At 39.0% G+C, this 27463-nt stretch overlaps 1 protein-coding gene across 3 annotated transcripts in view; it reads left to right on the plus strand.

Moving 5' to 3' along the window:
* Window positions 1–18563: 18563 nt before the first annotated feature.
* The window catches only part of GALNT11 (polypeptide N-acetylgalactosaminyltransferase 11), a 35010-nt gene continuing 26110 nt past the window's right edge, over window positions 18564–27463 (plus strand). The window contains exons 1-2 of one of the 3 annotated variants that reach the window (XM_024739188.1): window positions 18564–18582; window positions 24929–25261. In XM_024739188.1, the coding sequence (XP_024594956.1) occupies window positions 24967–25261 (295 nt within the window). In that variant the 5' untranslated portion in view covers window positions 18564–18582; window positions 24929–24966. Of the gene's footprint in view, window positions 18583–24742; window positions 24846–24928; window positions 25262–27463 lie in introns of those variants that run through there. The other 2 variants (XM_024739189.1, XM_024739187.1) reach the window with 2 other exon arrangements.

Genomic DNA, 27463 nt, shown 5'->3' on the forward strand with positions numbered 1-27463 from the left:
AAGACCTTAAGCATTAGAAATGCATGTTGTCACACCCTTAAGGCTGTCATAAAATGGATTGAGATAAAGTGTGTTATCTCCAGTTATTTGCCAAGCTCACTTCGTCCTGGTAGACCATAAGGACTGCTCAACTCTTGGTCAACTCAATTCCTACTCCAGATAGGTGACCTGGGCTGCTGACCTCCCCAGAAAGACATTCTCAGAGAGCCTTGGTTGGTCCATTCAACTGTATTGAGCTCCTTTCTTGCTGCCACTGTAGATTCTGGCCTTGACACATTGCTTGGTTGGGTTCCTGAGTTTCTGATGTCCAGTCACTTGCCTGAGTGTCCTGGTCCAGCTCTCCAGGCCAGCCTCCCTGTTTGTTTCTGTTGGCCCTTCAGTTAATTGGAGACATTCCCTCTTCCCTACTTCTGATTTTGCCTTTTTCACGTCTGTTCCCTCCTATGGCTCTGGCCTACAGCTCTCCTGACACTTCTTGGCTTGCATGCCTTGTTGATAATCTGTGTTCGACATGACCCGAGAAAACTGTTTAGCTGGGATTGGGGAAGAGGTAACTAGGTTCAATATCCATCCTGTGTGGACACACTCCCAGGTGTCTAAAGTACTTCTATCAGGTTAGAGGGATGGCTGTTGCATCCACCCTGGTGAAGGCAGCTAGAAAAGTGAAAAATATATTTAATTCACAAAACGAAGAGAATGAGAAAATAAGGGAAGGAATACATTGAAAGGAGTAAAAAGGAGGAGGCTTAGGATAGAATCACTAAATCATAGCTTCTGCTGGAGAAAATATAAACTAGTTTTTTACAGCAGAAAACAACTTGACTCATCCATTATGCTCATTTAATCAACAACTGAATGGTCATCTCAGGCCAGGTGTCCTTCTAGGTGCTGGGATGCAGCTGACAATGGGGCAGGTAAACATCCCTCCCTTCGTGGAGCTTGTGTTCTTTGAAATAATATATACAACGTAAAGAAAAAAGAACCAGTTTATAATGTCATTATACCCATGTATTTGGCAAAGTACTCTATAAAATCTGTTGCTGGAAAGAGATGGGAAAAACCTGTGCCCAAATATTACCGATGGCCAGGGTAACCTGACTGAGCTTTTAAAAGGTCAACCTGGCAGCACAAAGGAATTGCCACATGATTTGTATATTCTGGGCCCATGTTTATACCTTAGCTGCTCTAGAAAGTAATAAAAAATTGATGGTAATAAACCTATGAATCCATTAAAATTAGAGTAAAATACGAAATAAAATTTCTGCAGCCGAAGGAAAAAAGAGAATTGTAGTATAAATTCAGAGGATCTTCTTGTTTGGTAAGCATAAAGAAGGATGTAAATATCAGCTTTGCCAAAAGAAAAATGTTCTTTTTCTTAGAGCCATGGGCCTAATATTCAGTCTTAGTTTTGTAATGTAATTTAGTTCAGGTCCTAGATAGCATGAATAAGTCTTAGAAACGATGTAGAATGTTGCTTAAACAATCTCCTCTAGAATATTGTTTCAGCTGACTCTGGAATAGAAAACAAATCAGAATCAACATCCAAGTACTTGGTGTGATTGAAAGGAAACCCATACTTGCCCGTAGGTGGCAATTATGGTTTTGTATAGAAATTTTAAAATCTTGATTTGTATTCTGGAGCTGTTTGAGAAAGTATCTGCTCACCTGCTCAAGGCTTTTCACACAACAGTTTGGGGTATGACCAAACACTTGGACAAGCCTTACATTAGCCAGAGAATTCTGTAAGGAAAGCATACTTTCAGGAATTTATCCTAAGACACACTGAGATGAAATAAAAACAAGAGCTAACAATTACTGAGCTCTCACTATGTTTCATACCCCCTGGTAATACTCTGCATAGATTATCTCATCTCATCCACACAACTTTACAAGATAGTTCCTATTGTTATTACCATATCATAAAACAGAAAACTAAGTTTAAAACTGGTCCAGGGTTAGCGTTGCCAGATTTAGCAAATAAAAGTACAGCATGCCCTGGTAAACTTGAATTTTGGATAAACAATAATGTCTTAGTAAAGTATATTCCACATATTCTATGGGACATGCTAGTGAATTTTTTTTTATCTGAAATTCAAATTTTAAGCCTCCTATATTTCCTCTGGCAACTGTATCTAGGGATAGATGAACACAGCCCATAGACTAGCCCATGCCCAGCCTCAAAGACCCCGGGTTTAGATGCTACACTGCAAAAAGCATATTCATGTCATTCTTTCTGATGCTAAAAAATTGGAGCTAACCCAAAGCTTCAATTTCTGGAATGGTACGACTGTACATTAATTTGGTGGGACAGTATGAACCCATTTAAAATAACAGCTAGAAACAGATCTCCACACCCATCAGAATGGCAAATAAAATGTCTGACACCGTCAAGGGTCGGGTGAAGGTGGAGCAATGGCCGGTCTCCTGCACTGACTGCACCTTAGGACACTGATTTCAGACTTTAATGTGTACATAAATCACCTGGCCACGGCGGTAAAACGCATATTTTGATTACTTAAGTACGTCTGGCATGGGGCCTGCCGACTGAAAAAAAATGCATCACCTAAACGTTGAGAATTATGTTTTATTTGGCAGACGAAACCGAGGACTCAAGCCTGGGACGCAGCCTCTCAGGTAGCTCTGCGGGACTGCTCTGAAGAGGTAAGGTGGGGGAGACAGGATAGATAGGAGTTTTTGCAACGAAGATCAGATAGTCTGAACATCAAAGGTTACTGTTAAAGAAAATCAATCAAACGCAAGTTAAGGAATTTAGTGCTTTCCTATACATGGGAATTGCAAGAGCCAGGGTGTACTGAGATCATTTCTTTGCTATGCACCCTAACCAACCAGAGCCAGGATCCTGTTCTTCCCCATCCTGAGTGCACCGTTTAGGGGTGGCCACAGTGGCTGGGGGCTTGGCAGCGGACAGCCCGTTTCCACCCTGAGTTACCTCCGGGCGGGCGGGCGGGGGCTGTAATGGTGATCGCCCGATGGCTGCCAACATCCTTTGCTTACTGATAGGTGGCTGAAGAGTCAGGATTTCTAGCAAGCCCCCCGTGACCCCATGTGCCTTCCTGCGGCTGCTCTAAGGGCGCGCTGTACTTTCCCACCCTTACCACCAACCCGTGAGGTTTTATCACAGTTTCTGCCAAACCTTGACATTTTAACCTACAGTTCTTTTATCATAAGCGGGGTCGCACATCTTTCAATATGTTTAAGGCATTTGTCTTCAATGAGCCCATTTATGTAAGAGTTAAAAACGCGAAGGCCGCCCGCGACCGACCCCCGAGCCCACCCGCAGGCGCTGGGCCTCGGGAACGTGTGGAGCCCAAAAAAAAAGCGGCCGCGGCCCGAGCTCCCGGAGCGTCGGAGGCTTCGCCCCGGGCCGCCGCCCTCTGCGGGGTCTCTGGCCGCTGGCCCGGCGTCCGGGAGTGTGTGGGGCGTTGGCAGAGCCGACGCGGCCCTGGAGGCCGGGGGTGGGCCGTGGAGGCGCCCGGCTCGCGAGGGGCGGCCGCGGGCGGCGTGAGAAAGACCCGCTCCCCCGCCCCACGGCGCTTTTTGCTAAAATGCCCCAGAAAATGGTTGCAGAAATTTTCGAAACGTATAGAAACTAGAGCGAATTGAGTAACGCCTTCGCTGGTACCCTGCCCTCAGTTTCCACGGTATTCGGGCAGTGTTCACATTTCCTTAAAGGAATTTTCTTTTTTTGAATTGTTTTTTCACTGGTTGGTTTGAGCCGCTCAGGATTTGAGCGGGTCCTTGCGTGGCGTTCTGTGGATGAGCATCTTCAGTTGCCCTTTTCTTTGCAAGGTATTTGTTGAAGAAATTGGGTTATTTGTCTTGCACAATTTCCCAGCCTCTTAAAGTACGTGCCGTTTGGATAAATATAAAAATATCAAGTCTCCACCCTCCAATACTGGTAGATTTCACCGTTTGAGTGATATTAATATGCCCATGATGGAAGAGCTTTGTGTGTTTTTATCATCGAAGAAGATTTGGTCCAGCATTCCTTTTTACTTCGTGCTAGGAAAGCGGTTGGTTGGTTGGTTGGTTGGTTTTCCAAATGTAAGATGAAATTGTAACTTTGAAATGCTTCTCATCCTGCTGTGCGCCAGTAAAGTATTGTGATGCTACTCTCGTCCCCCAAGTAAGAGTTTTAGGCCAGACTTTTTTTTTTTTTATTTTAACGACGCTCCACTCTTAGCTGTTACCTAGATATCCTGGATATATACCGTATGTTAAGGTCTACTCTGCCTTGAGAAAAATCTAAACCAGAAAACCTCTCTCTACCCTTAATGTTATCAGTAGAGCTTTTCAAATTAAACGTCACGAAACAGTAGTCCACGCCGCTCCTGCCTCCTCTTGACAATTTCTGTGCTGTTCTTTGCAATTGGAGTTCTATCTTCACTTTTCTTTTCTTTTTTTACTCTTTTATTGTGGTGGTAAAATACACATACCATGAAGTTGATTGTTCTAAGCATTTTTAAGTGTACAGCTCAGAGGTACTAAGTACATTCACAGTATTGTGTCACCATCACCGCTGTTTCCAAAAGTTTCTCCCTTACCCTAAACACAAACTCTTAAACCATTAAGCGTTAACTCCCCATTTCCCCTCCTCCCAGCCCTTTCTGTCTCTGAATTTGCTTATTCTAGAGGCCTCACAGAATTGGAATCGTACAATATTTGCCCTTTTGTGTTTGGCTTATTTCATCTGATGTGTTCAAGGTTCATCCATGCCGTAGTGTCTCTCAGACTTCATTCTTGGGTATGGCTGGCTAATACTCTGCCGAGTGGCTGTAGCACAGTTTGTTTATCCGTTCATCCGTTGATGGACACTAGGTTGCTGCTGTTTTTTGGCTGCTGTGAATAACACTGCTGTGAACGTGTGTTTACATGTGCCTGGGTGAGTCTCACTGGCCTCCCTGGCTCTAGATTTTTTTTTTTTTTCCTCTGTCCCAAACCATTTTACACACTGTTCCTAGAATTTTCTTCCTAAGGTGTATTTGCTTAAAGACAGGAGTTAGCTTCCTTTTGCATGCAGAACAAGTTAATTCTCATCCTCAGGGTCATAGCCCCAGCCTGTCCTCATAGAATTAATCACCTTCCACTAGCCTTAACCAGCTGTGTGTATTCATTATAGCCAACCTTCCTACTTGGTATTCTGTTTGGAAAACTAAAACCAAACACATGTTGCAGTTTCTCAAGACTTCAGCTTTCCGCTTGAGATATTTCAGTTTTTGGCCATTGAAGTCTTAAAGTCAAACTTAAATCTTAACTTCTATAAGGCATTTCCTTCAAGTTTTTCATATAAAATTAATTTGGCCCTGGTACTTACTTGTATATACTGTGGTTTATTTATATCTTTATTATGGAATTTTTTAGAGTTTGCTTTAGGATATACCCAGTTTTTCACTTGATTTATTATTTCTTTAGGATTTTTATTCTTAGAGAAAGTGGGATTACTGACCAAAGTGTATACAGGTTTTTACGGCTCCTATGCCATTGTTAAACTGCTTTTTAAAAGGGCCCTGCAATTTATAACTTTCATCACTGATAACTGTATGTGCTTCAGTGAGTACTGAAAATGTTGCTAGTTTGAGTTAGAAAATAGTACCTTATTTTTATTTGCATGTCTTTACTAATTATTGAGACTGAAGACTTTTTCCTGTGTATTTCCAAGTTCATCCAGGTTCTTTCATTTATCAATACAGCTGACCTTGAACAACACAGATTTGAACTGCACAGGTCCATTTATACGCAGATTTTTTGGTCAGCAGTAAATACTACAGCACAACAAGATCTGCGATTGGTCAGATCCTCTGATATGGAAGGCCTGCTGTATACGCAGATTTTCAACTGCGTAGAGGGTTGTTGTTCCTCCCTGCCGTATTGTTCAAGGGTCAGCTGTAGTTGGACAAATGCTATATGTAGAGTCCCAGCCCCAGCATTACAGAACAGAACAGAGTTTCTCAAACTTGGCATCGTTGACATTTTGAGCCAGATAATTCCTCACTGCTGGGGACTGTCCTCTGCATTGTAGGATGTTTAGCAGCATCCCTGGCCTCTGCCCACCACATGTTAGTAGGATCCCCCAATCTGTGACAACCAAAAATATTTCTGGACATTACCAAAAGACCCCGCTGGGGTCCCGGTTTTCCCAGACATTGCCAAATATCTCAGGCTCTGGCTGAGAGCCACTGGAGTATAGAGAGTGGACTTAGAGCTAGGAGACTAACTTCACCGGTACAATTCACCCTTCTGATACTCTGCATCTATACACAGCCTACAACGTGCATTTCCATGTGAACATTCTGTTATCTACAGACTAAATTGTAAAGTTGATCTCCTGTGAATCTTCTGTTAAATAATAAGGAGGAAGCAGAAGTGAGGAGAAAATATTTAATATATACAAATACACACAAAACCCGTAAGGACAGACTACTAGAATCTGTGTCCTGTGACTCCATGGACAAGAATTAGTGGAGAACTTAGTCGTGTAAGCACATTATAACCCCTAGAAACCAACATATATACAGAACCCAAAACGGTAGTGTAAAGGTCAAAGGAGCGTTTGTTTGTTGGGTTACATCTACACACACACACACACACACACACGTATATACACACCCCCGTTTATATATAAACACATTTATGTATATACACTTATTTTATATATATTTAAAAGGTTTACTATGGAAAATTTCAGACATGAAGAAAATTAATAGATTTTAAATAACATATTAATGCTCAATCTTTTTTCATCTGTAATCCCTATCACTATGAACTCATTGATATTTATACTTTGGGTTATAATGCAATACCACTTTATTTTTTGCTCAAATTGTTTTAGCTATGGCCATTGTAAGCTCTTTCAGTTGGTTCCATCTGTTCCTTTGACATACCCCCATCATTGTGGGTTTCTTCTTCTTTTTTTTTGTGGTACTTCCTTACTTTCTGGCACTACAAGGTACTTCAGGCTCATCTTGTATATTTCCTTTCCCGGTCCTAGAGTCAGTCATTTTTTCAAGGAGCTTTGGTTCTTTTTATTGGAGAATGCTGTTAGAAACCAAGATTTGGGGGACTTCACTGGTGGCGCAGTGATTAAGAATCCGCCTGCCAATTCGGGGGACATGGGTTCGAGGCCTGGTCCGGCAAGATCCCACATGCCGTGGAGCAACTAAGCCCATGTGCCACAACTACTGAGCCTACGCTCTAGGGCCGGCGAGCCACAATTACTGGGCCCACATGCCACAACTACCAAAGCCTGTGCACCTAGAGCCCATGCTCTGCAACAAGAGAAGCCACTGTGATGAGAAGCCCGCGCACCGCAAAGAAGAGTAACCCTGCTCGCTCCAACTAGAGAAAGCCCACGCCCAGCAACGAAGACCCAACACAGCCAAAAATAAATAAATAAATAATTTATTAAAAAGTACCCCAAGATTTGGGCACTAGGTATGTTTGTTGTCACTTGGGGTGTCATTCTTCTAGGCCCTCTCATCTGACAAGCAAGGAAATGTATATGTACATATATGGAAATATATGTGTAACCATCTATCTAAATCTAACATGTTAAGCTAAACTTGGGTTCATACTCATGTCTTGAACTCTAATCCATTTTAATGCTATAAATTTCCTTCTAATCTCTACTCTTGCTGCATCCCACAAATTTTAATAAGCTGTATTTTCATTTTCATTTAGTTCAAAATATTTTAAAATTTCTCTTGAGACTTTAATTTCCAGATATCTGGGTTTTGGTTCTTTTTTTTTTAACCTTTCTGTTACTGATTTCTAGTTTAATTCCACTGTGTCTAAGAACATACTTTGTATGGTTTCTGTTCCTTTAAATCTGTTCAAGTGTGTTTTATGGCCCAGAATATGGTCTACATTGGTGAATGTGGGCTAGAGAAGAATACGTATTCAGCTGTTGTTGGATGGAGTTTTCTTTAAATGTCAGTTAGATCAAGTTGATTGATGTGCTGCTCAGGTCATCTATTTCCTTAGATTTTCTGTCTGCTCGATCTGTCAACTACTGACAGTGTTGTTGAAGTCTTTAACTATAATAGTGGATTTATCTTCTCTTTTCATTTTTCTCAGGTTTTGCTTCATGTGTTTTGATACCCTCTCCTTCGTTAGGTGTAAACAAGTACAAGATTGTTATGTCTTCTTGGAGAATTGACCTCTTCATTATATAATGACCCTCTTTATCCCTAATTGCCCGACAAAGTCTGCTTTGTCTGAAGTTAATATAGTTACTTCAGCTTTCTTTTGGTTAGTGTTAGCATGGTATAGCTTTCCATCCTTTACTTTTAACATATATAAATTTTTATACTTAAAGTTTGTTGCTTGTAGACAACTTATAGTTGGATCTTGTTTTGTCCACTGTGACTCTCTCTCTTTTGATATTGTATATTTTAGACCATTCACATTTGAAGTGATTATTGATATAGTTGAGTAAATATCTTCCATGTTTGTAACTGTTTTGTATTCATTGCTTTTTTCTGTTTCCTTTTAATTGGGCATTCTATATGATTCAACTCCATCTCCTCTCTTAGAATGTATTAGTTTTCTTTTGCTGCAATAACAATAGAACACAAACTCAGTGGTGTAAAACAACACAATTTCTTTTACAGTTCTGTAGGTCAGAGGTTTGAAATGGGTCTCAGTGGGCTAAGCTCAAGGTGTGGGCAAGGCTATGTTACTTTCTGGAGGCTCTAAGGGAGAATCAATTTCCTCGCCCTTTTAAATTTCTAGAAGCCACCCACAGTCCTTGACTTGAGGCCTTCTTCCCCTATCTTTGAAGCCAGCAGTAGTGGGCCCAGTAGATTGCATCATTCTTATTTCCTCTTTTGTCTCCCTCTTCCATACTTAAGGACTCTGTGATTATATCCGACCCACCTGCATAATCCCGAATAATCTCTATTTTAAGGTCAGGTGATTAGCAACCTTATTCTGTCTGCTGCCTTAATCTGAGGATTAGAATGTGGATATTCCTGGGGGGCTACTATTCTGCCTACCACATAGCATATCAGTTATACGTATTTAAAAATTTTTTTGGTGATTGCCCTGGAGTTTACAGTATGCATTTTAAATTAACCTGTATCTGCCTTAAAGTAACACCATATTGCTTGATGTGTCATATAGATACCTTGTTAATAGCATAATCCCAATTTGTGCCTCCCACCGCTGTGACCTTGCTGTCACTCATTCACTTACCAGTGTGCTATGATCATCTAATACATTGTTACTATTATTACTTTAAACAAATGGTTGTTTTTTAGGTCAGTTAAGAATAAAAAAATAAAGGATTTTATCTTCATTTTATTTATTCCTTCTCTGATGCTCTTCTTTATGTAGATCCAGGTTTCTGACCTGTATCATTTTCCTTCTGCTTGAAGAATTTTTTTTTTTTTTTTTTAACATTTCTTGCAGGACAGGACTGGTGATGAATTCCTCAGTTTTTTTGGTCTGAAAAAGCCTTTATTTCTCCTTCACTTTTGAATTACGATATCGAGGGATATGGAATTCTAAAGTGGTGGTGGGGTTTCTTCCTTACTTTAAATATTTCACTCTGCTCTCTTCTTGCTTGCATGATTCCTGATGAGAAGTCCACTGTAATTCTTACTCTTTCCTCTGTAGTTAAGGTGTTTTTCACTCTGTAACTTCTTTGAAGATTTTTTGTCTTTTGATTTTCTGAATATGGTATACCTACATGAGGGTTTTTGAGGGTATTTAATCTCTTTGGTGTTCTCTCAGCTTCCTGGGGTCTGTCCTTAATTTTGGAAAGTTCTTGGCCATTATTATTTAAAATATTTCTTCTATTTCCTTTTCTTTTTCTTCTCCTTCTGATATTCTAATAATGGGTATATGTTATACTTTCTGAAGTTGTCCCACAGCTTTTGGATGTCCTGTTTTTTCCATTCTTTTTCCTCTTTGCATTTCAGTTTGCACAGTGTCTGTTGACCTATATTCAAGCTCACTGCTGCTTTCTTTGGCTGTATGGAGTTTCTGATGAGCCCGTGGAAAGGGCTTTTACAGTGCTCTTGGTTTTTAGCATTTCCTTTTGATTGTTTCTTACAGTTTCCTTCTGTTTACATTATCCTTCTGAAAGCGTGCACCTCAGATTGGGACTGGAACCCACATGCTGGGACTCGAATCCAGACTGGGACTTGAACCCACGTGGCCGGGACTCGAACCCAGCCAAAACCCACAGTCTTCCAACTGAGATCACACACCTGGTTTCAGGACTTAATGAAGCTCAGGTTCTTGATGTCTCATCGCAGAAAGAATTCAGTGAGAGACAAAGTGATAAGTAAGAAGTGGATTTATTTAGAGAGAAACACACTCCACAGAGTGTGGGCCATCTCAGAAGGTGAGAAAGGCACCAGGGTATGGGAGTGGGTAATTTCATAGGCTAATGAGGGGGAGGAGCATTCCCGCTATTTTAGGAAGAGGTGGGGATTTCCAGGAACTGGGCCACTGCCCACTTTCTGATCCTTATGGTCAGTCTTGGAACTGTCATGGCGCCTGCGGATGTGTCATTTAGCTTGCTGATGTGAGTGTGTATACTGAGGCTCAAGGTCTAGTGGAAAAAGTCGACTTGTTTGCCATCTTGGACCCATTTGGTTCTCATCAGTTTATGTCATGTCCTTAGGTTATGTCATTCTTTCAGAGGTTGTGCCCTGCCTCCTTCCTGCCTGTTTCACTTCTGTTCTTTGCATGTTGTCTTTTTCCATTAGAGCCCTTAACATATTAATTACAGATATTTCAAAATCCCTGTCTGATAATCCCAAAATCTGTGTCATCTGAGTCTGGTTCTAATGATTGCTTTGTCTTGTCAGACTGTTTTCTCTTTTATTATGCCTTGCATTTTTTAGTTGTTTTTGCTTTTGAAAGACTGACATGTATCAGGTAATAGGAACTAATAGGGGTTTAGCAGTGTTTAATGTTTGCTGTAGCTACAGGTGCCAGAGGCTTCAAATTCTAGTGCCCTTGTTTATATCTGCCCTCTTGACTTTGGGGTTTTCTAAGCACTGTTCCCCAGAGAGAGTCTGTGTCTTGCATCTCTTTCAGCTGTAACCCACCGGTATTTGGAGCCCTGCTGGTGTGATGGTAAGAAGTGTGAGGGAGGGTAAGAGTTCTGCAGTCTTCCCATTAAATCTCAGCCTATGTCTGTGACCTTCACAAGTGTTCTCCATTGCTGTAGCTTTTTTCCTCCCTGTAACGTACTCCCTTCCCTAGCTGCAGAGTTCCCAGTCTATTTTCTGGAAGCCTTCACCTTTGTTGACTACGTTTCCCCCCTTAGGTTTGGCTGGAAGACTTGGAGGGGCTGGAGTGGGAGGAATGCTCTTTCCTTCTTTTTTTTTTTTTTGTATAACCAGGTTCTTTATTTTGAATTTCAAAGGTTTAATATTCCATTTATACCCCATTTCTCTTTAATTTCCTTAACTTGCTACATGCCCTTTCCCGTTTTGACATTCTAAATAATTCAAGCTATTTTGTAGAATATGAATAGCACATCTCAAATGTCTTTGATTGGAAGACGTTCAGTTCAGCCAACACTTACTTATTCACCACCTGGGTGCCAAGCCCTGTGTGAGGCACCTGGTCTGCATAGTTCTTCCCTTTATTTTCAGTTGTCAGAGGAGTCACTTCATCTGTGGTGCTTCGATAGGCTAAAGTCAGCATTTGAGGGAAACAGGCAAAGATCCGAGTTTCAAGTCCTTTGAATGAAGTTGTGAGCAGCTGCCGTGTAGCAAGTGCTGGCTAGATGCAGAATCTTCCCTCCAGGAACTTCATTCAACTGCCACTTAAAGCACCTTTAACTTTTCAAAGTAAAATGCTGAGGAATGCCTTTTCTCAATCTGGAGAAAGCTCTGGCAGTGTCTTTTCCCCTGGAGCATATGCCTTTGTTAGGAAGGAAACTCTGGGCTTGTTTCATGTTTTGCAATGATTACTCCTCTGCTCCCTGCTGTGGTCACGAGGGGAATCTTTCTGGGGCCTTCACCTTCACAGTGCAGACCTGGTGGGATTCCTGGAGGTAAAGCCCACAAAAGTGTGGAAACCCGCCCCCCGCCCCCCGCCACCGACCAAAAAAAAAAACCAAAACCAGTCTGCATCCCTGCAGTTTTTCACTTTCATGCCACTGCGCACCTAGTCTCCAGCACCAGTTTATGGCTCCTGCAGCTTCTGCTCCAGGTAAGCAGATCTCAGCTGTGTCTCCAGGTTTTGGGTGGTAGTTTGTCCTGTAACCTTAGTTCTCTGATGGGTTCAAAAGTGTCATTGATTTTCAGTTTGTTCTTGTAAGGATGGAAGTGATGGCTTCTAAGCCCTTTTCATGTTGGAACTGAAAGCATGCTTTTTAACTTAGACTTTATGACTTGTTACCATCTTGAGTGAACTACATACATACTAGGTTCAGGACAGCTGGTGTTGTATCTAGAGTTGATTAGGCTAAATCTGATACTTCGTATTTATCAGCTGATGAACAATGATTTCAAGCTACATTTCCTGATAGCTTTTGATTTCCTTAGAAAAGCTTATCACTTTGAAATGTTCTTTTTTTACAAGTATAAAAATATCTTGCAACTCTTCAGAAAAGCTTTTTGTATGCATTACTTTGTACTTTATAGTCAACAAAAGCTATAGAAGCTCAGTCGTTATTAAATTTTCTATTTAGAAATAAAAAATTAGTACATGTAGGAATTTGTCAAATTGTCCCTTATCTGCAGAAACCTGATTCTGTTAGAGTTCCTCCTGAAGCAAATCCTGAGATATAAATTCAAATCCAAATTGTTTGTGAGTAATCCCAGGACACACCAGTACGGGAATGAGGAAGCAAGAGGGAGGAAAGTCAGCCAGTAAAGGGCATGTTTTTAAACCAGTTTCCACTGTGGGCAGTTAAAGCTTGATCATGCTGGGGGAACACTGGGAGCTCATGTAGAACTGCAGGTGGAGAGTTATCTGATGGGGAGGGCGGGAAGGAGCTGGCCTGTTTTACCAGTCCGCTGTTGAGGGCTGCCCTTTGGGAGGGACACATTGCCCCATGTTTGTGGGCCTACCCTGCAGGCGGGCAGATGGGCTCCAGAGGCTGGAGCTGCAGGTGCTGGTAGTTGGAAGTCAGACCTACCTGTGCAGGTTGGTAAGGCTCGAGAGGATGGGCAAATGACATTGTCTGCTGTTCTGATTTCCTACAGCGTGATTCAACAGGATGAGCTAGGGTGGAAATTGGTTGTTTGCCGGTTAGAGCTGTTAGCCTTCTAAACCTCTTGAGGTGGTAGATTGCATTCAGAAATGCGTTTTCTGAAAAAGGCCGAAGATTCTGTCACATTATGATTTGCTGAGGGTCTCTGTTTGGTAGTACCTAGCCTGTTCACTTTGAAATACAAAAGCAGGGAATTCCCTGGGAGGTCCATTGGTTAGGACTCCACACTTTCACTGCTGAGGGTCCGGGTTCAGTTGCTGGTTGGGGAACTAAGATCCCATAAGCTGTGTGGTGTGGCCAAAAAAAATAATTGAAAAAAAATTGAAAAAAAACCCCAAAAGCAACAGTTTAGAATATAACCCTTGTGCTTGTGCTTCTGGTAATGGCAGACTGGGTAACTTCATTCAAGCTAGTTGATGCTCCTGAAAAGTCTGAGAATTTACAAAATAGTAAAGAATTACTGGGCTAAGATTTTAGGAGATGATAGAAATCCAGAGAGGTGAACTTCTTGCTTGGGAGGAGAATTACTGAGATCTTGAATCTTGTGGGAAACATAAATTTATGTTAAAAAAATCACTGGATGATATATTTTTTAAAGAGTGGCATATAGGAAATCACTGGTCTGTTCCTTGCCAGGTGGTATTACAAAGTGATTAAGGACACAGGGCAGACATCAGATCACCGGGATTCAAATCCAGTTTCTCCCCTTACTAGCTCTGTATGCTTAAAGCACGTTACTTAATTTCTCTAAAATCAAGAGGGAAAAAGATAAGCATTGTTCTTTCCCTATCTATTATATTTTACACCGTGGACTAGTATTTTGCTCTATTTTTGTTAGTCTTAATTTGCGTATTTGACTAATGTACATAAACCACTTTGTTGGCACTGTATACCCCAAGAGGCTCATGATGTGCTAGCAGAATAAAACACTCAACAGCCATGGTTTAAGAGTAGTCAACTCCGCTAGTATGTCTTTGGACCCTAGGACAAAGCTGGCTGTAGAAGGCCATGTTGACCATGGATGTATGTATGCTGTCTGTATTGTGTGTGTTGGGATATTTCAGAACACTCATTTCTAACAACCATTTTTTTTCTTGTTCATATATTTCATCTTTATCTGATGTACTTTTGGTTTAATCCCCCTTTTTATGGGCAGAAAGGGAACAAGAAATAATAGTTTTATAGTTTGGGGGGTTGTGTTTATGTACTCTTCATTTTATGCGCCTCTGTCAGAAGTTGCAGTCTGGAGGCTGGTCAACAGCTTTAGCAGTTTTTGAGTTTGAATTGCTTCAGGTGGGGGACATGCCCCGCCACTTGCCACCACTCTTATGTTTTTTCTCTCTTGCTTCTTTTATCTGCTTGGCTTCTGACTACAGATGTACGTGTTTGTTGCTCAGGCCCTTATGAGGCTGTGGTCACTTTCTCCTTATTTTCTTCCCCAGGTCTTAACCAGGGAGAGCTGCTACTTTCTACTTATAGTCAGCCTCTACCAGCCCATATTCACTGACCAAACAGGTGTCCTGAGTTTGGATATTTTAAGTACTTTGTCATATTGTCTATCCTTTTAGTTTCTTTTCTTTAGTGTTTAATTAAATTTGCTTCTGCCTCCAGTCAACATTACCATGTGGTTTTCATCTGCATTTGAGGTATAATATATAGACAGTTACATGTATTTATGCTTCTTGATTTTCTTATAGAGAGGAGATTCATAAATATCAGAGGTCAAAGGATTGTTCTCAGGGAGCATATGATGTCTGGAATTTGCTCTGAACCTTTCCTAATTCAGTAATCGCCTTATTTATAATTATGAACTATATTTCCTTCTAGTCTTCAGAGTAGATAAGGAATGAGAAAGAATCATGTGTACTTTTGTGTTGTCATCACCTGGTAATTTCACAGGGTATGTAGGAAGGGCAGTGTTGCAAATCAGTATTTGTCCTTACATGACTACAGCTGAGTTAAAATATGAACGTGTCTCTCTCAAGGAAAAAGCTAACAAATGTTTGCTGTTTGACCCTTTGGAATATAGAGTATACTGATCAGAAAGTAGCTAGAAACTACTGAAAGGTAAATACTTCACATTTAAAGAGAGACATTTTAAACTTCATTAAATGTTATGAAAATTATTTTGTACGGAAGGAAAATGGGGGCTGTCCCGTTCAGTTAAACTGAATTGTCTCATTAGCCTTGTAGTAAAAAAAAAAAAAAAAAAAGATGGATATTCAAAGAGGCATGCTAATTTCAGACTAGATAATGTTTTATAGAGAAAAACCAGTTTTTCAAATCATGCTTTTAGAATATTTGTTTAGTGTCCAAATTTTATTCTCAAATTTTTGACAAATTAATGGAATTTAAATATTTCTTTAAGTATGCTAAAATCCCTTTGCTTCTGAGGTTAAAAGAAAAGGCCATATATTTCGTTTGAAGCCTTCTACTATTTAATCCTCTCCAAATTTGTTCTTATATTTTTAAGTTAGGAAAAGCAATTTTTTCGTAAGAAAATTTTTACCCTGATTATTAAAAAAATACATATTCTTTGTATTTCTTTTTAAATGAAGAAAAATAGAACATTATCCATAATGCTGCTAATCATAATCTATTAAATTTATTTTTCAGTAACTGCAAATAGCAGTATAACATTTTATGGCTAGTGTAGAAAGATTAAAAACAGCTAGTAGAATTTACAGCAAAACAATAGTGGTGAGATTTCAGGGGTTTTTTAATTTTTAACTTTTGGCTCATCTGCACTGTGGTGAGAAAAACAACTTTTGAGGAAAACAACTTGTTTTTCTGAGTTGCTGCCTAGGCATTTTACACTATGATAACTCTACTCACACCCGGAGTTTAGACATTCAGATCAGGGCTTGAGTTTAGGGTGCCTGTCCTAAGTTCCCACTTTGCCTTTCCCCAGGGCATCTTTTTATTTTTTTTTGGCTGCGTTGGGGCTTCCTTGCTGTGCGCTGGCTTCTCCTTATGCCAGCTTCTCTTGTTGTGGAGCACGGGCTCTAGGCGTGCGGGCTTCAGTAGTTGTGGCACACGGGCTTAGTTGCTCCACGGCATGTGGGATCTTCCCGGACCAGGGCTCGAACCCCTGCATTGGCAGGCGGATTGTTAACCACTGCGCCACCAGGGAGGTCCCCTCACTCAGCATTTTTAATTCAATACACCAGCTCCGGCTTCTCAACACATGTATTTTTTAGCATAATAGCAGAACTTAAAGTGTCAATCCCCGGCACCTTACATGGTGTCTGGCATATAAAGCTCCTATTGTGTTCCCAGTGTTAGCTTTTTCTTTAGGATTATTTAATGATTTTCAGAAGAAAAATGTTGGATCACTTAGTACATTTAATAGGCTATGATTGGAAAATTAATGGAATGATTTTAAGTATCTGTAGAGTGACACTGTAAAATAGGCATTGTCTTAGTGAACTGTACAGTAACTACTTTGTGGAGTGTAACTGAGTAGTAGTGGGTATGTACTGTGTTCTTTGTTACTAGAAGATGACTGTGAAAAGCATCTCAAAATGGGTCTTCTTAGCTTCAACTATTGTGCTATTGAGAAATACCCTTCACTCTGATCTGATAATGATGCAGGAATTTAACTTCAGCGAGATCTCATGAGATTTTAGACCTTTGTGACCTAATAGTTTGCCACAAAGCATTTTTGGTGTAACAGTAGATGCTGATGGTAGCAAAAAAAGCCTTGGTTTTTGAACAGCCACTATGGAAAACAGTGTGGAGGTTCCTCAAAAAATTAAAAATAGAGCCACCATACGATCCAGCAAATCCACTCCTGGGTATTTTTCTGAAAAAAACATAAAACACTAATTTGAAAAGATGTATTCACCCCTATGTTCATTGAAGCATTATTTATAATAGCCAAGAAATGGAAGCAACCTATGTATCCACTGGTAGATAAATCGATAAAGAAGATGTGATACACACACACACACACACACACACAATGGAATATTATTCAGCTATTAAAAAACAATGGAACCTTGCTGTTTGTGACAACGTGGATGGACCTAGAGGGTATTATGCTAAGTGAAATAAGTCAAAGATTTCACTTATATGTGGAATCTAAAAAAGAAAACAGGGCTTCTCTAGTGGCGCAGTGGTTGAGAGTCCGCCTGCCGATGCAGGGGATGCGGGTTCGTGCCCCAGTCCGGGAAGATCCCACATGCTGTGGAGCGGCTGGGCCCGTGAGCCATGGCCGCTGAGCCTGCGCGTCTGGAGCCTGTGCTCCGCGATGGGAGAGGCCACAACAGTGAGAGGCCCGCGTACCGAAAAAAAAAAAAAAAGAAAAGAAAAGAAAACAAACAGACATAAAACAGAAACAGACTCATAGATACAGAAAAACTGGTAATTGCCAGAGAGGATGGGGGGTAGGGGAATGCATGAAGTAGGTAAGGAAATTAAGAGGTACAGACTTCCAGTTGTAAAATAAATAAGTCACAGGGATGCAATGTACAGCATAAGAAATATAGTCAATAATGTTGTAATAACTTTGTGGTGACAGATGATAACTTATCGTGGTGATCATTTTGTAAGGTGTAAAAATACCGAATCACTCTGTTGTATACCTGAGACTAATATAATATTGTAAGTCAGTTATAGTTTAATAAAAAAAATGACAATGAAACTGTCTATGTAAACTGCTTAGCTGTCTTCCTCCTCTCCTCCTCTTCCTTCAGAGTAAACATTGATTTCCCAGGATGTGCTCTGCTTACATATTTTGTCTAAGATTTCTTGTTGCACAGAATCTAAACAGTGTCCTGTAACTTCTTTTGGAACAGAAATACACCTTAAAAATTATATAGTTATTGGTTAATTGTTAACACTAGATACTGTGCTAAACATAATGGGTTTGGAAAGATGGGAATGATCCTATTCTTAAGGGGGTTTGCTTATAGTAAGTATAACAATGCTTGTACTATAGGCAAATTGTTCATTGGTGTATCTCCAGTCAGCGTATCTGGAAAGGATTCTTCTGTCGTTAACTGTACCTCTCCAGAATCTGAGTGTTGGCGTCTCATTTTCCAACCACAACATTCAGTCTTTCCAGGTCACTCTCTTCGGTAACATAACTCCAGCAATCATTCAGCCACACCAGAATCTCTGATCATTGGCCCATCCACATTTTTTCATCCTGCTTCATTCTTCCTTATCCTCTCATTTCTCCTTGTCTGGCTTAAATCTGTGGTTTGTCATTCTAATCAGCACATTGCATATACCTTTCCGCATTCTTCTCCTGTACCTCCCTGGCAAAACCCTGACTCTTAGCTTACAAGGCACCTGTTCCTGAGCGGCTCCCAGACCATGGCTAGAGAAAACATGAAACCATACCATCTTGTCTCACTGCAAATTCATGTAAACAGGTGGTTAGTCTTTTATTCATTTAAGTTTTAAAAAATATATTACATTGATATCTAACTGCTGAAGTTTTCGCCTTATTAACTATGTAAGTTTATGATTGAAAGTGTTTGGTTACTAGTTGCTTTGTATTAACTAACCTTAAATATTTGCTTTGACCCTCCTTTTAAAGGCTTTCAAGTCTTGGATGTTGAAGCCATGGTATATAGAAAGAATGGCAAACAGTACGAAGCAAAAAGACTTTATTGTGTAGCTGCTGGATTCATTATTTGTTAGCATAGATTAGATTAAATTTTCAGCCTTTTGATTTTTGTTTGGATGTTTTGATTTCTTAAGCAGTTAGGGACCTGTTACTTTATTATATAACAGGCATCTGATTGGTTTCCACTTTTTTTGTATTTGGTTGTTAACTTCTTGACCTGTGTCTAAAGGACTTCTGAAGTCTTTTGCTTCTGAAGATTTATGATTAATTATATTTAAAAAATGACCTGATTTTGTAAATTCCTCTCATTTTTATAGGTTCCTTAACTTAGTATAATGATTCACTACATAAAACAGTTTCTCTAAAAAACTACCATAATATGGCTTGAAAAAAAAAATAATTTTTACCTGATAGGATTGTTGAAAGTTAATACATTTTACAGTTCAGGACAAGGACTCTTGATGTTGAGCTGTTGTGGAGAGGATGAGCTGGGGGTGTTCCGTGAAGAATCTGGACAGAGTTGGCCAAATCTTACGGGTGAGGTCTTCAGGATAAAACTTTTTCATTTTGCCCATAAGTGCTGGCAGCCAAGAGGTAGCCTAACATCATGCAGTGAACAAAATGGAAAGTAGCCTCCTGTTTTATCACAAAGAGCTTTATTTAATTTGTGAAATTGGACAGTGAGAGCCTGTTGTTTTTTGTACCTTTTCTAATAATAATTATGGCTATTGTCCTGCCCAGTTGTCATACTGTTGTTGACATAAAGTAGTCATGATCTCCACGTGTAGCATTAAGGTATTGCTTGGCTCAAACAGGATACTAAACATTTGTTTTGAAATCCCGTATTTTACAAGCATATTGGTAACCATATTACAGTAATTTTTTCTTTAATTTCAATAAATATTTATTAAATGTTTACTGTGTGCCAGATTTTGTTATAAGTTCAGGGGATACTGTAGGAAATAAAACAGACAAAAAACTTGCTCTGATGAAGCCTACATTCTAGCAGGGGGGGAGATAGATAATAATAAATGTAATGAACAAGGAGTTAATGTAGTATGTAAGAAGGTGGTAAGCTGCATGGAGTAGGGAAGATGGGAAGTGCTGGTGTTTGGCAGTTGAGTTGCAGTTTTAAATATGGTACTCTAGATGGAACTTTGTTGAGAAGGTAATATTTGAGCAAAGATTCAATAGAGGTGAACTTAGCTGGGGTGAAAAGTATTCTAGGCAGAGGCAAGAACCAACGCATAATCCCTAATACATTTAGCGACGTATAAGGAGACCAGTTTCTAGGATGAAATAAATGAGGAGGGAAGTAGTCGGAGATATAGTCAGACTATTAGGGACTTGTAGGTCATTGTAAGGAACAGATGGTCACAAATACGTTTAATATTATATTTTAAATTTAGACCTAATGAGGAGGAAAAAGTTAACATGTGTTGAATTTGTCCTATATTCTTTCATTCTGTAGATATTTTTCAGCATCTTCTATGTGCCATTTATTGTGCTAAGTGAAGGGAGTACAGTGAGCAAAGAAACAGCCACAAAAGGTAGCCACAGTTTTTATGGAGATTATCTTGGTCCCATGCAAATCAGTGTTTGTGTGCTAACCATTGTGCCTGATGCTTTACAAACATTATCTTACATAATTCTAAGTATTTCATTTAATTCTAAGTATCTAGTAAGATAGACAGTATTGTTAACTTGGAATACAGTTGATGAAAATGAGGCTAAGAAAATTTGGTAATTTTTCCAAAGTTGCATAGCCAGTATGTGACAGAATGGGATTAGAACTTAATCTTGTCTTTTCATTATCTGTTGTTTGGTTCCCAATCTGTCTCTGCGTCATAGGTAACCTATTAACTGTGGAAGCTTGTTAAAGCTGTAGACTGCTTAGCGCTACCTCCGCAAATTCTTATTTAGTGCATCTGGCACAGAGCCCCAGGAATCTGCATTTATAATAAACACTCTAGGGACTCCTGTATTTTGGGACTGTTGCCTTCAATATTATATTTATGGTGGGTATCCTAATCTTGTCCCTGTTTTTAAAGAAAATGACTTCATCATTTCACCGTTGAGTATCGTTTTTGCTGTAAGATATTTAGAGATGCTTTTAGTCAGATTAAGGATTTCCCTATTCCTAGTTGCTAAGAATTGAGTGTTGAATTTTAATAAGCTCTTTATAACCTCCACTGACCAAATCATATGCATTTTTTCCTTTAATTTTTTTTAAGGTAGATAATAATAGGTTTTCAAATATTGAACCAGCCTGGTATTCCTGAAGTAAATATAACTTGTTCATATGTATTCACTTTTTAAAACATTATTTGTTTCAGTTTTAGTGTTCTCTTTAAGATTTTCATAATCTGTCAGAGATTGTCTTTAATATTCCTTCCTCATACTGTCCCTGTTTTGTTACCAGGATGATAATAGCCTCAGAAAGTGAGATAAGAGCACATTTCCTCTTTTTCTGTTCTTTGGAGGCAGTCGTATGAGACTATTCATCTGTTACTCAAATGTCTGATAGAACTCACTTGTAAAACTGTCTAGAAATTTTTTATCTAGAAATGGTTTAATATTCAAAAGGACTAGTACAGCCATCCCAGTTTCCTGATTTTCCAGTCTTAGTTGTGCATTTACATTTTTCTAGGAATTTATCCATTCCACTTAAATTTATGAACAATGCTTTTATTTTTAATCCACATCTATATTTATGCTCTCTTTTTCATTTTTGGTATTATTTATTCCTGCTTTCTCTCTTTTTATCTTTTTTTTTCTCTCTTTTTCTTGATGAGTCTTGCCAGTGCTTTGTTAATTTTATTGATCTTTTAAAGAACCAACTTTTGGCTTTGTTATTACCTTGTCTCATTTTCATTTCCTGTTAATTCCTGATGTAACTGTTTTCGTTTCCTTCTTTTACTTTTGTTGGGCTTATTCTGTTTTTCTGAATTCATTGTTTGTGGACTGTATTTTCTAACATGAGCATCCCAGGCTATAAATTTAGCTTTTGCTGTATCTCACAAGTTTCAAAAAGTAGCATTTTCAACTATTTAGTTCTAAATAGCTTCTAATTTCCATTTAGACATTTTTTGAGTTTTCTGGTTATCTTTTTGTCATTGATTGGTTTTCAGCATAGTTGTCTTGTGATCACAGCATGTGGTCTATAGGATGCAAACTGACCCCAGTTCTTGAGGGCATTTGCTTTTGCTCTACAGCTCTTCCCCAGATATTTGCAGTACTCACTACTTTATTTCCTTCAGGCCTTGTCTAAATATCACCTTCTCAGTGAGGCCTTCCCTAGCTGTCTACCTAAAATTTCACATACCCTTTTCTACTTCATATCACTCTTCCCTGCTTTGTTTTTTCTCCTTAGCACTTACCACTTTCTAATATTATCCAACATCGTGTTCAAAACTGGGTAGGGAAAGAAGTAAAGTCCTTAAGGGATATGTGGCTGGGGACAGAAACAAAGTATAAGCTTTGAGAGGAGGGAAAGGTTGAGTGCCTGCAGTGAGATTGAAGAGTAACTAATAATAGTAGTGCAGGTGACCCTTGAACAACACGGGTTTAAAGTGCTTGGGTCCACTTATACGTGGAGTTTTTTCAATAAATAATACAGTTTGCCCTCCGTATTTCACAGGTTTTGAATCTGTGGATTCAACCAACCGCGGACAGAAATTGCCATCTGTGGTTGGTTGAATTCCTGGGTGTGAAACCCGTGGATAAAGAGGACTAGTAAGGGACTTGCGCGTCTGTGGGTTTTGGTATACACGGGGGCTCTGGAAGCCAACCAGGCGGATACCAGGGGACAGGTGCTAGCGTGGGTAAGAACAGCACAGCTGGGGAGTCAGGATTTGGCTCAGAGAGTGAGGGTTTCATTTACTATTTAAGAGGTTTGTCGATCAGTTGTGGATGATGATAAAATCAAGGGTAGGGGCAGGGTCCCTTAAGTAGAATGTGGGTGAAGGTTGTAGGAGGGACATGAATCAAGACATTTAGAACCTAGGGTTTGGAGGGATTCTGGACATCACCCAACATGGTGGTGGGATTTGGGATAAAGAAGAAAGATGTGAACGAAATGTCAGTGTCCACCTGTCTTCCAGAGTTGCTTGATGGAGTAGCCCTTGAATAGCATCGTCTGGCTTCTTGTGATTGGAGAAGGGATTGGCTCACTTTCTCTCTTGGTCCATTCTGCGTTCAGGGTCAAGGAGGCCAGGTTGAACTGGGAAGGCCTGGAGTGTTTTGAGGAAAAAAATCTAAATATAAATCTTCTTAGATAGTTGAAGAAGCGATTGGCTCCTCAGATGCACAGTTCTTTATGGCATCAGCGCAGCCTGTGCAATGTCTTGAACTAAAGAATTTCATGGCCTTTTGAGGAATTAGTGCTTTTGTTTTCGATGTTGTTTGTTTGCTTGTTTTTTTCCTACCCCCAAGCAAATATTTTAGGAAGTTATAATGCCTGTTTTAGTTGAAATCTAATGTTTCACCTAAATGTTTCTTAGTCTGTATTTCTGCAACATTTCTATTGCAAAGTTGCAACTTTTAATTTTTCATTTGTTTTGAATCCTCCATTCAACATTTTCTTCTACTTCCAAATAAAGTTCTTTTTCTGTGCATGTCTTTAATTTTAAAAGTGCTAACAGCTGACATGACAGCACTTTCATTGTTACCTGACTCTCCTTTTGTGCTGTAGTCATTTCCCTTTGGTATTACTGTAGTGGGAGTTTTTGTTTGGATGGTGGTGGTAGTGGTTTCTTTCTTCTTTGAGCTTTTGAATTGACAGGTAGTGAAATATCTAATAGTTCTTGGTTGGCAGATCGTTAAGAAATTGAGCTATTTACTGTCTTCTGGGCTTACAGCATAACTGTACAAACAGCTTAATTTTTTTTAACTTTTGTTGTTTTTAATTTTGTTTATTTATTTTGGCTGCATTGGGTCTTTGTTGCTGCGCGCAGGCTTTCTCTAGTTGCGGCGAGCGGGGGCTACTCTTCATTGTGGTGCCTGCGCTTCTCATTGCGGTGGCTTCTCTTTGTTGCAGAACATGGGTTCTAGGCACACGGGCTTCAGTAGTTGTGGCTCGCAGGCTCTAGAGCGCAGGCTCAGTAGTTGTGGCGCATGGGCTTAGTTGCTCCGCAGCATGTGGGATCTTCCTGGACCAGCGCTCAAACCCATGTTCCCTGCATTGGCAGGCAGATTCTTAACCACTGTGCCACCAGAGAAGCCCAAAACAGCTTAATTTTTGAATTGGAGCTTACTGATGTTGATTTGCTTTGTCCTGATTTGGGAGGCACGATAATATTATTTTTTAAATTATTTCATACTATAGAAATAAGTAATGGATAAGTAGTATTGCTTTGTAGATTTCTTCTGTATATACATTACTTAAATAGGGTTTCTCTGCCCTCGTGTTAAGTGAAACTATTTTATAGGTGCATTGGGCTCTTTACAAAGAATTCCTCAGGAGGTTGTGTGAGGCCTCCATGAAGACCAGATATTATCAGAAAGCTTAGGAAAAAACTGCTCTTCGATGCCACATTGTTTAGAAGACATCATAAGGAGAGGGAAAATATAATTATTTGAACTCTTTCAGTTATAAATTTGAAATGTAACTGTTGAATCTAGAGTGGACATTAGGGCAGGTTTAGTCTTTGATTGGAAAGTGAATCTGTTTTTTCAAGTTGCTTATTTTTAATAACAGATTTTAATATCCTTGGATTAAAAGATTTAGTCTTATAATTTTACAATTAGAAGGGACCTTAGATGTACTATCATGACGCATGTAGTACTTGTATTTTCCTTATGAGAAGTTAGAACCTGAAAAAAATTAGCATACTGAAAGCAATCCAGAACAAAGGTGAAGAAGCATCATTAACATGGGCAAATGAATAAGTCAGCTATCTTGCTGCCGTTAGTTTTCTGAGTACTAACACATTGGCTTGTGGTTTTAATTGTTGAATCCCTTTATTTTTTTATTCAGTGCTATCCATATATATATCTTCTTATATTTGGCTGTTGGTTAATGGTATGCATAGGGGTCCTAAGTAAATTGTTTAAAAGTGCTATTTGGTAGGTTGGAAAACTGAACATAAACTTGGTAGTTGATTTAGAAGTGTCTTGTTGTGTCTAACATATTAATCTTTCTCTTTTAGGAAACTGAAAATGGCCCTTCAGCTATGCTAGGTCTATAATGGGAAGTGTCACAGTTCGATATTTCTGTTATGGATGCCTTTTTACATCTGCAGCCTGGACGGTTTTGCTTTTTGTTTATTTCAACTTCAGTGAAGTGACTCAGCCACTTAAGAATGTGCCCATCAAGGGGTCTGGGCCCCATGGACCATTCCCCAAAAAATTTTATCCCCGTTTCACTCGAGGTCCAAGTCAAGTGTTAGAATCACAGTTCAAAGCAAACAAAATTGATGATGTGATAGAGAATCAAATTGAAGATCTGGAAAGAGGCAACATGAAATTCTCTTCTGAACTGGGTAAGTGTATTTGATTTTTGTTTGCAGCATGTCAAAGTATTTTATCATTGGAAGTTTAACTGTTCTTAAAATCATTTATTGTTCAGAGAATTAGAAATGTGACATTTTTTCTGCACTGATTTATTTCATTCACGAACTAGCTGAGGTCATATGGTTTTTGCAGACTCAGTAGGGAGTTATACTCTGTTTTGTCCAGTTCTGACTTCAATATTTTATGAGGACTTGGGAGAAGCTAATGAGGTCCAGAATAGGGAAAAAAAAAAAGAAAAGAAAAGAAAAGAAAAGAACGAATGAAAAATTAAGTGGCTAGAGAGAAAATGGAACCTATGGGGAAGGATTATAATTGCTAGCATTAGTTAATAAGGGAAAGTAATGGTTCAAAAGCGACTGTATTTAACATATTTTGAAAGGCAGAGTTAATTAAAACAGAACATAAACCATTGAGTTTAGAAATAAGTTGAGATTACTTATATCTAATAAGATTTCTACTTATAAGAGTTATTCAGGTACCAGAATATATTTATTAAATACAGGAGTTTATAAAATAGAAACTTTTTTATTCTTCAAAAATTATATTCTGTTCAATTTGGAAGCAAGACTCTGAACACTGTAATTCTAGAATCCTGGTTTCAGCAAATTTTATTTTAAGGGATAAATGAGCCCTTTAAAACTTTGTCTTTAAAACTTAAAAAAGAACTTTGATCTTCATTGACACGTCAGATAATAAGTAATTTAAGAGTAAAAGCATATAGTAAGAGATTCTGAGAGATTGAAAGATCCACAGAATATAAAGGAAATGTTAAAACAGATTTTTTTTTTCACTTCATCATAGTTTCAAAGAATAAAATCAGTTCCTGGGATTTAATCACTTCCTAATACAGGAGATTGAACATATTTAAAATTATATGAGGAAATGGAGGCTATTACTTACTTTAGTTTTCATAAAATATACCTTCTAATCTTTTTCAAACAGCCATTTGGACATTTTAGAAGCATTAATGGGAAAATTTCTAGTTTTTTTGTTTATAGTAATTTTTGCAAAACTTTTATAAAGAAGTAACATTGGGTTTACCATTTTGAATGGACTTTGTTTGCCTGTGAAAGAAGTAGTGAGGGAATTGTAGATATTTGAAGTGGCAAACCCAAATTACCTACCTGAACAACTAAATTCTTTATAAAAGATCCTAAAGATCACAAAAAATATGATAGCGAATAAATGAATTCAGCAAAGTTACAGGGTACAAGATCAACACACCAAAACCCGTTGTATTTCTGGACACTAGCAATAAACAGTCCAAAAGTAAAATTAAGGGAACAATCCCATTTACAATGGAATCAGAAAGAATAAAGTACTTAAGAATAATATAGCCAAGGAGGTCTAAGATTTGTACACTTTAAACTACACAGCACTATTGAAAGAAATAAAAATAGACCTAAATAAATGGAAAGAGGTTCATGGATGGAATGCTAAATACTGTTAAGATGTCAGTACCACCCAAAGCAACCCACAGATTGAATGTAAACCTTATCAAAATCCCCATGGCCTTTGTTGAAAAGATGGAAAATCTGATTCTACAATTGATAAGGAATTGCAAGGGGCTCTGAATAGCCGGAACAGTCTTGAACAAGAACAAAGCTGGAAAACACACACTTCTCTGTTTCAGAACGTCCTGACAGTGTGATACTGGCCTAAGAATAGATATGCATCAGTAGATCAAAGGATAGACTGAGAGTCTGAAAATATACTCTGTGACATCTGTGGTCAAGTAGCATCTACGGTCAGTAATACCTGAGGACAAGTAACATCTGTGGTCAGTTGATTTTCAGAAAGGGTGCCAAGAGCAGTTAATGTGGGAAGAATGGTCTTTTCAACCAGTGGTGCTGGGACAGATAGATACCCCCATGCAAAGGAATGAAGTTGAACCCTTACCTCATGTCATATTAAATTAACTCAGAATGGATCAAAGACTATAATATAAAACCCTAAGAAGAAATCATAGGGATAAATAAGATAATTGGGGAAGCACTGCATTCTGTATTTCATCCCCTCACATCTGGGAATCCATAAAACAATATTCTTTAAAAAAAAAGAAAAAGAAACCTGCTCAACTCGAACCTGGGCCCCGGCAGTGAAAGTGCTGGGGCCTAACCACTGGACCGCCAGGGAATTCCCTTACTTGGCTTTTTTTTTTTTTTTTTTTT

The sequence above is a fragment of the Neophocaena asiaeorientalis genome, unplaced genomic scaffold (assembly GCF_003031525.2).
Source record: "Neophocaena asiaeorientalis asiaeorientalis breed wild unplaced genomic scaffold, Neophocaena_asiaeorientalis_V1.1 scaffold145, whole genome shotgun sequence".
In the NCBI taxonomy this organism is placed as follows: Eukaryota; Metazoa; Chordata; class Mammalia; order Artiodactyla; family Phocoenidae; genus Neophocaena; species Neophocaena asiaeorientalis.